Below are 8,615 nucleotides of genomic sequence, written 5' to 3' on the forward strand. Positions count from 1 at the left end.
GCCGGTTCGTGAAATATCCGTTTCCCTGTAGCGAGCCTGTACCCGGTAAGAGGCTGTTAGGCCCCACTCTGCCTCTGTCTTTCTGCTCCGACATCGGCGGCTTTTCTTCCGGCTGTTTGCCTCTGCTCTGCGCGGCCGGTGGTGTGGTGTTTTGGCTCGGCCTGCCTCTGTGGGCTGCTGCGTCTCACACGTAACCTCGTGCTGGTAAATATGAGAGGCAGCTGCTAAGTGAGAACTTGCACGTGCATCTCACTCAAGACGACTGTGCTAGAATCTATGGTGTTTCAAAACGGTGTTCAGAAGTACGAGCATATGACAGAGAGAGGAACAAGAACAGGCTAGATTTCTTACTACAGTGGCACTGTGTTCAGCAATAGACTCAATGGCAGCTCTCCCGCTATGCCTGCCTGTAGCTGGGGTTGTTGGAAACTCGCCTTTATCCATTACCTGACCTTAAAAGGTGGCCTCTGGGCACTGTTTTCCCGTAGGAAGGCCCTTGGCGGTGCTGGGAGCTGGATGAGGGAGGAGGTCCGTCTTTCCCCTCTTTCCGAAAGTACCTCCCTTGCCCTGCCGGGAAAAGACTCCTCGAGGAGGTGACTGCTGCACTCGTGAAGGAGTACATCCATCTTACATCCAGCCATTTTACACTGCAGGGGAGGTAAAACCAGTTCTGTTTGGCCCTGAGCTTGCAGGAGGGACCTCGCCTCCGGGGTAGCCTCCCATCTTGCTCAAAATCCTGTGCTTTCTTCAAAGCCTGTTGCTATCGGAAGCCAGGCTTAGAAACTTGAAGGCACACAAAAGACCCATTTTCCAAACTGAAATATTGTCAAGCATCCTTTGTATAAAACTCACCTAATTTTTTTTTTTTAGAACTCGCATCATTTTCTAGTTTGGCCAACAGAGACTGGCAGCTGGGGGGCTGGAACAGAAGGTTGTGTGCAACAAAGCAAAGCTTCAAGTTTCTTGGACTTTGTTTTCAGTGGACCCCAGAATAGGGGAATACCCTGTTTAGACCCCAGGATACTCGTGGAGGAAGTCATTATAGGAAACCCTAACTCTGTCCAAGGCAGGAACATGACGGTAAAATTTCAGCAAAGAAACTAAGCTTAAGGAGTGAGAGGTATGTGTGACACTGGTGTTGGAGAGTGAGTCAGCTGAGGAATCTGAGAAACAATTTTAGATCTGGATCTATTTATCGCAGATTGAATCATTGTTAGTCTTTTTGAAAGAACAGTCCATCTACGTTGTTCTTGTTGCCACACTCTTTTTGTAGTAGCTATTTACAGCTATATTGGGACCTATTTGCCTCCTAGGTGACCTTTTAAGGGCTGTGATCAAATCATGTTCGTATTTTCATATAACTAATTTATAGCATGACATTTGTTTTACAGAGGTAGTTGCAAAATGCTATAAAAACTGCAGTACCATAAGTATTCTTTCATATGTATTAGGTTGTTTTTTCTTCCTCTGTAGATTCTGTAAAGTTGTTTTGTTTTTTTCTATTATGGAGAATACTTAACTGGAAGTGGGCTAGTGAAAAATGTGACCTTTTGCACTGGGAACTTGTATCCTAGGCCTGAAAAACCGGGGACAGTGAATTTTTAGAATAATGAATAGTAAAAATATAACAGTAATAGTGAGCTTTTGGCTGGAATGGGTTACATTGATGGTCAATTATATATCATGTATTTCTGTCTGAAGTTTAATAAACTAACTTTCATGAAATACAAGCTGGGGATTTTTGAGAATATAACCAGTTCTCTGGAAATTTTTTTTTTTCAAGTGGACTTCCAGATTCATAGCATATATTTGATGTAGATCATTTACAGTTTAACTCTGCCCATAAGGTTCAAAAAGATATTTTTTTCACCACATGAAAACTGCTTCGGCCTTTCCTTGCTGGATAGTCTCAATATTACTTCATGTTTTTAACTTCTTGAGCAGTAGTACAGCTACAACAAGGTAACTGGGTCCCAGCACCATCCTGTGCTTGAATACTAGTATTTATTCCTTCTCTTTGGAAAATGGCCCGTGTCCAAGTCCTCTTCCATCTTTGGATGCTTTGAGAAGAGGATAAAGATGATGTGTAGTCTTGGACTCCGATTCAATTACTTGCTTTGCATAGCTCTGAAATTCACGCTCCTTACAAAGTGCAATAACCTCTCTCTGAGCATCGTAGTCCAAATCTGCTTGCTTTTCCTGCTGTTTTTTTGCCTGCTTTTCAGCCTGATGAAGAAAAGAGAATAACAAAGCTTAGTATTTCTTTCACAACATAACTGTCCCTTAGAACTTAGAGAGGCTAAAAGCTTACAGAAGATCTGTAGTGATGTTAGTTGCTACTTCGCAAATATCATCTCTCCCCTGCCGTACCCCCCACAAAAAGGGAACATAAGAAGCTGAGTGAACATCAGCATCAGCTGCTGCTCTTTGGTGACCTGCCCAGAAGATAGAAGAGGGCACAGGACAGGATGTGATCTGTCATTGCAAACCAGCCTTGACTTGCGCCACTGCTCTGAGAGGAGGCTGGTCCCCAACACCAGCATATGCAGAGCATACCTGATTTAAAAAAAAAACAACAAACAAAAAATCCCAAACAAAACACAGCAAGCACCCTCTCTCTTCCTCTCAGGCAGGAGCTAGTGCTGTTGGTTTAGATGCATGCTTCTTTCTGAGGGGGCTGACAGGGTACAGCTCTTCTATTTACCATTTGCTGGATCTGAATTTTCTGTACTTCCATGTTTGCGTCACGTTGTCTTTGTTTCTTGGCTTTTTCCATTTCTAGGTAGATGCGGTTCTCTTCCATTAACGCATGAAGTTCTTTTTTACCCTCTGCTTTTTCCTCTCTCTCCTTTTTCTCTTTCATCTGCATCTGTGTTTTACAAAATACACAATTAAAGTTAACCAAGGAGCTAGCCTGCTAAGCTGGAAGTCATATCTTTTGGCAGAAGCAGCCCTGTATCTGTGTTCTGATAAGCACGGTCATTGTGGCTGGCCAGTGTCCAAGCCCAGGGTTTTCAGCAGCCCTGGCAGATGTGTGCACGACACGGAAGTGGGAGAGGGAGAGAAGACCTGAGAAAGGTGCAGCGGACCTGATGAAGCATGCTGAATCATGGCACCAGAGCCGCCAGCTGTGATCTCAGCTGTGATCTCAGCCAGGCTCCTCAGTTGGAGTAAGCAGGAATAAGAACAGGCTAGGTTTCTTACCACAGTCGCTCTATGTTCAGCAATAGATTCAATGGCTGCCTTTTCTTTTGCTTCTTTCTCTTTCCATTTTTTTTCTTGTTCAGCTTCTTTTTTTGCAATGTCTCTAGCAAGACGATCATCTTCCCTCTTTAATGCCTCATTCATTTGTACAGCTAATTGGCTAACAATTTTGTCCTGATGTTCCCGTGTTAGTCTGCAGAAGAACATGAGCTACCATAACATACCAGGGTACACACCTGGGTCTACCTGAAGCATTACTGCTACCAAACTCAGGAGTCCTGCTTCTAGTCTTCTCTCCTCTTGCCACACAGGCCAGGCCACCCATCCAACTCCTTGATCTTCTTGTGTACCTCCTGTTTTGTTTTTTTTTTTTTAATTATCTGATTTCGCAAATAAATGTTCCCTGTATTCTTGTAACACTAGCTTTCTGTTGCAATAACAAGCTGGATCGCTCGGGGAGGAGTCTGCCTAGCATCAGGAGAGAAATGTTGGGAGGACTGGCCAGAAGTAGGAAGAGAAGGGAACTCTTACATTGGCTCAATGGTATCTTCATGCTGTACCCTCACTGTTAAATTGGTAAACCATCTTCCCTTAATAATAACCCAATGTAATTAATTTAGGTGCCTAGTTAAGAAGTCAAATTATTTTTCTTGATCTGACTGAGGCAAATATAGCTTATGCACAAAAATACTTTCGTCAAGGATTTTAATTGTCTTTAATTGTGGAGGAGGTGGAGGCTTGGCAGGACATATGGAAAATCACTGTTCCAAACACACTGGTGTAGAGCTTTGCACTTCCATAAGTCTTTGTACTTTGAAGGGCCGAGAGATCGCTCCCACACACACCTACTACTAAGTAACCTGTGAAAGAATTTCCTTTTTCTCCTGAATTCCCTACTCTCCCTATCAGTAGAATTTAATTTTTAGAATAACTGTGGTTTGTGTTACACCATCAGTCTGAAAGATTTGAATGTGACTACAGTATAATTTTTAGTTTATTTACAATTTATACTCTAGCTTTGTACCTACCTACGCATCTCAGCTTCTTTCTCTTTTATCAGCTTGGCAATAGTTTCCTTTGCTTTAAAATGAGCTTTAATCCGATCATCTTCTTCCATTTGTTTTTGTTCCTCTACTGCTTTGATCATTTTCTGGTCAGTTACATGCTCCTGCATGGGCAAAAGGGTCCTGATATAACCAATCAAGTTTAGAAAATCTGGGCCTGGGGTAGCAACTTAAAAGAATCACTCCCTATTCTCTCTCTTTGTGTTTCTTTCAAAGAGAGAAGAGAGGAAAGGGATTCTCAGTGCTTCCACTTACTTCTGCCTCCCCGTTCAAACATGCATGAAGAGGAGATAGTAGATATGAGGAAGGAGAAGGGGAATTGAGCTGCTTCTCCAGCCCATTACACAAAGAAACTGCTATGCAATACAGTGAGCATTATCCCTTGCTCCCATTCACACACGTGAGAGAGGGGGACATTGAGAGGAACGGGACTGTGCAACCCCCACCAACATGTACACAGACCGTGCTGCTCCTGGCCCATCTCATCCAAAACTATCCCAGTCTGAGAGCTTAATCCAAATCATAGCTGAAGAAGAGTTTTCTATAATTTTATGTAAAAAAACAGCTGTCTTTTGTATGCTGGTCAGAACTGTTCTGGGGCATTTCTAGTTTAGCAAGATGCCTGTAAATGTGAAGAGAGAAGGCAGCTTGTCTTGACTAAATTTCTAAATCACTCCAATCATAAAGGGAAAGGCAAGTTAAAAAGATACTGTTATGTTCAGACTTGGGCTATTCCCTCTTCCTAACAAAGAAAACTGGGCTTAAACCAGCAGGTACGTGGAACTTAAATCCAGTTCTCAAGTCAAGGAGACTATTCCTTGATGTCTACAGCAGACTTCTTAATCATACAGCAGTCAAAACATCAGGTGCCAATGTCCCTTCAGACAAGAGAAGGGACCTGCCTCCAAGAGGCCTTTCTCAAAAGCACAGAGGAAAGACATGGCCTGCAACTGGCAGGGTAGGCAGATGATCCAATGCTCCTGAAGCTGCCAGCAAACCTCCTGTTGCCAGTAGGCCCATTTAGATATATGAATGCTATTGTTTCACTCCAGGCAGCCAAGATGAAACAAGCATTTTGAACTCTCTGCTTTCCTGTTACTTACGTGATACACCCTCTGGCGTTCAACTTTTTCCTCCTGTTCCTTTTCTTTTCCTCTCTGAATTTCCAATTGGTACAATCGGTTCAATCTCTGTATTTGTTCCCCTTCTCTTTTGTCTTCTAGCTTGGCCAGATCTGCCTGATGCTTGTGCTCCTTTATTCTGAATCAGGAAAAGGAGTTGAATAAACAGGCTAGGGATCGCACGAAGTAATGAACAGATAGGGATTCTGCATAACCATAGGTATCTTGCACTGAAGGATGTGGTACTTTGAATTGAAGGTGGGTAGAATATCAGAGGTGAAAAATAGCATAATTGTTTGTAATGGTAGCCCTCAATCCTCTGACCAGAAATTAGCTATGGTATGCTCACAGATTGCAGTCTAGTGGTAACAAGTTTTATCTGCGTGATCCGTTAGCACCACTGCATTCATAATGTTCTGGCCTATCTCTGCAGCATCCCCAGTGAACAAGATTTCCCCAGAAAGTCTGTGTGCTTCTCCTTCTGGGCATGCAGACAACAGCTTGAACTGGTAGTGTTCTATACGAAGTCCTGCAAGGATTTATGTGTTGGACCTGGAATATGTGAGACCAGACTTTGAGCCCTTCCTCTGCCTCAGGGAATTTGATTCCTTCTATCAGACCACCAGGGCCAGTCCTATAAATACCACTGGGGACCCCTCCATAAGGTTTCTATAAGAGCTTAGAGAAAGAATGGAGGTGGCAGTGATGCATTCTCTTGATGTGTTCACTTCATGCATTCTCTGGAATCTGGTTATGGGCAAATGGAAAAACTGGTTTAACCTTTTCCTTTTCTGGGACCAAAACTGAGTTAAAATACACTTTCAGTAACACCTTTTGAATAGCGATTTGACTAAAACCTATTGATGCCTGCCAGAGGCGATTTTACAGGCAGACTGTTGGCAAATAAAAGACACTGCATATCGCAGCTTTTCCCTTTTGTGCAAGGTCTTTTGTGGCGCTCTGGATTTTTCTTTTAAAGTGTCACATTTGTAAATCAAATTATTAGTACGTTTCTGTAAAAACCTTATAGAATGTATTTGTGAGAAGAGAGTTTAAGTAAATAATAAAGTAGGGTTACTTTTAATTATTACTTACTGTTCCAGCTGATCTCTGCGTAGTGCCTGTTGATTCATATAACGCTGATGTGCCTTTTCTTGCTCTCTGAGAATAGCTTCTTTACATTCATGTTCCTTTTCTTCATCCTTCTTTTTGTTAACATCTGCCTTTAACTTTTTAAATTCAACTTGAGCATCTCTTTCTTTTAGGACCTCAGCAAGTAGAAGTGCACTCTGCAAGAGAACATTTAAAGTAATTTGCGTGTTCAGAAGTGTTTGAAGAAATTCAGTACAATTTGAATTTAAAAATTATAAGTTATCAACAAACATGCAACCCTTTCACTCTTTCATTCTGATAGTACAGGTAGGTTTTTGCATGATCAATAGCCTCCTTCCGTTTTGCTGCTTGGAACTGCTCTTCTTCCAAATCAAGTAGCTTTCTTTCTTCCTCTTCCCTTTCTTCACGTAATTGTTTGGCTTTAAGTTTCCGTTGTGCCAGGCCCTACAGTGCAGATAAAATTAGAAATCACATTTAAAGCACATGGATTAAAAACGTATAAACCATTCTGAAGGTGATGTACTCAATGTTTGTTTTTTTTTTTAAGTTTGCATTTTAGCTTTAATTAAAAAATCTAACTGTTGATGTTAGACATTAAATGTATTTAAATGGAGTTTAGTTAAAATACCTATTTAAAAGCAAATGTTAAACAAAGGGAGTACAGCTAGAAATGTTACCATGAGTGGTTTTATGAAAATGAATCCCTTTGTTTACAAATGTGTCTTGTACTTACCATGATGGTATTGGGCCAGTTTTTTACAGCTGCTTTGGAGCGTAAGTGCATTTCTTCCCGTTCTTTCTTCTCAGTGAGGATGCGTGCTGCTTCTCTAGTTTTGCTGCCAAGATTGTCCTGAATCCTTTCCCATTCTGCTTTTGGCAATACTATTACCTCATGAAGATCTACTTCATTTGGAAGAAAATATCCATCGAGAACATTATTTTCTTCCAAATGATGTGACGCTGTGCAGAGGGAAGAAACGATACTGAGGTTACTTGATATCAGACCTGTATCAGGATTTGAGTTCCTGCGTAGTAACAACGCTAAGTTTTCCTAACAGGTGTTCTCCCCATCCCAGTACCCCACAGCTAAGACAGGGTGTCTGTAGTCTAACTATGGCCAGTGTATGTACTTGGGCTGTGGCTGAATGATTTAACTCTTTGTATGTCCCCTTGCCTGTTTGTGTGTATGTACAGGTTTGGCTTGTGGTAACTAACACTTTCCAGGCAGAACTTGGGCATGATTCTGAGAACGGCAGGGACCAGGGAGCATTCTCAAAAGGAAAGGGGGAATATTGGTGAAGCCATTTTTCTGGCTGGATGAGGCAGCAGTTTGGGCATGGGCTGTAACTTACCACCCTTGTCCTGCGCACTCATCATATTTACTAAAATAGATCTGGCTTGTAGAACAGTTTCTTGATTTGTTGGAAAGATTAGCATTTCTTTCTTGTATTAGGCGCGCATACACATGTGCATGCATAAATACAGCTTTTCTAGGTGATCACTAGGTTTTGTGAAATGCCCGTCACAAAAAGGCACGTCACCAGTATTTTCGAAGGAAACGGCACACTCTGTACAGAGGGGTGTCCTGTTAGAAATTCTCCTTGTTCATCTGATTTGCAGCAGACTGACATGCCCTGTCTAAAACGTAAGGAGGCTTTCTCTTACAGCGATACTTATGTCGAAGTCTGTTTTTCAGATGTAGTTGCTAATCTGTTTGTCTTACGGTGGGGACCAGACCTGATCTTCTCCCTCTGTCCAAGGTGAAGGTATCCTTGCCAAAAGTAAACGTACACTGACATGCTGCTCCCTATGGATAGGGAACTGCCAGGCACCCCGTTCTTCTCTAACGTCCAGCTGTGGGATGATACCGTACCTCCACTGGTTTCAGGTTAGTTCTTTCTAGGTAATGCTAGAAACAGCCTGTCTCGTTGTCTGCAGCTGGGAGGGCAGGGGGAGGTTTGGGGAGAGTCACTCTGGACACGGGGACAGGGAACACCCCTACAGCCTCCCAGAGCCGTGTGCAGCCGGTGCAGCTACGGGCTCGGCACCGCCCTCCCCCCGGGTCCCGGTGCCCACAGGGGGAGCCCCACTCACGGGCCAGCTGCTGCCGCCT

The 8,615-nt window shown here is 42.8% G+C and overlaps 1 protein-coding gene across 1 annotated transcript; it reads right to left on the minus strand.

Annotated features, from left to right (window-relative positions):
• Positions 1-1,505: 1,505 nt before the first annotated feature.
• LOC103918165 (coiled-coil domain-containing protein 173-like) lies at positions 1,506-7,421 on the minus strand (the record flags this gene model as incomplete). The annotated part of the gene is made up of 8 exons (XM_009325421.1): positions 1,506-2,226; positions 2,705-2,869; positions 3,205-3,397; positions 4,233-4,372; positions 5,372-5,528; positions 6,485-6,678; positions 6,773-6,946; positions 7,236-7,421. Coding segments are annotated over 8 exons (1,431 nt in total), but the record flags the coding sequence as incomplete, so codon positions are not given.
• Between the last annotated feature and the right edge of the window lie 1,194 nt (positions 7,422-8,615).

Source organism: Pygoscelis adeliae, unplaced genomic scaffold (genome assembly GCF_000699105.1).
Source record: "Pygoscelis adeliae isolate BGI_AS28 unplaced genomic scaffold, ASM69910v1 Scaffold106, whole genome shotgun sequence".
Classification (NCBI taxonomy): domain Eukaryota; kingdom Metazoa; phylum Chordata; class Aves; order Sphenisciformes; family Spheniscidae; genus Pygoscelis; species Pygoscelis adeliae.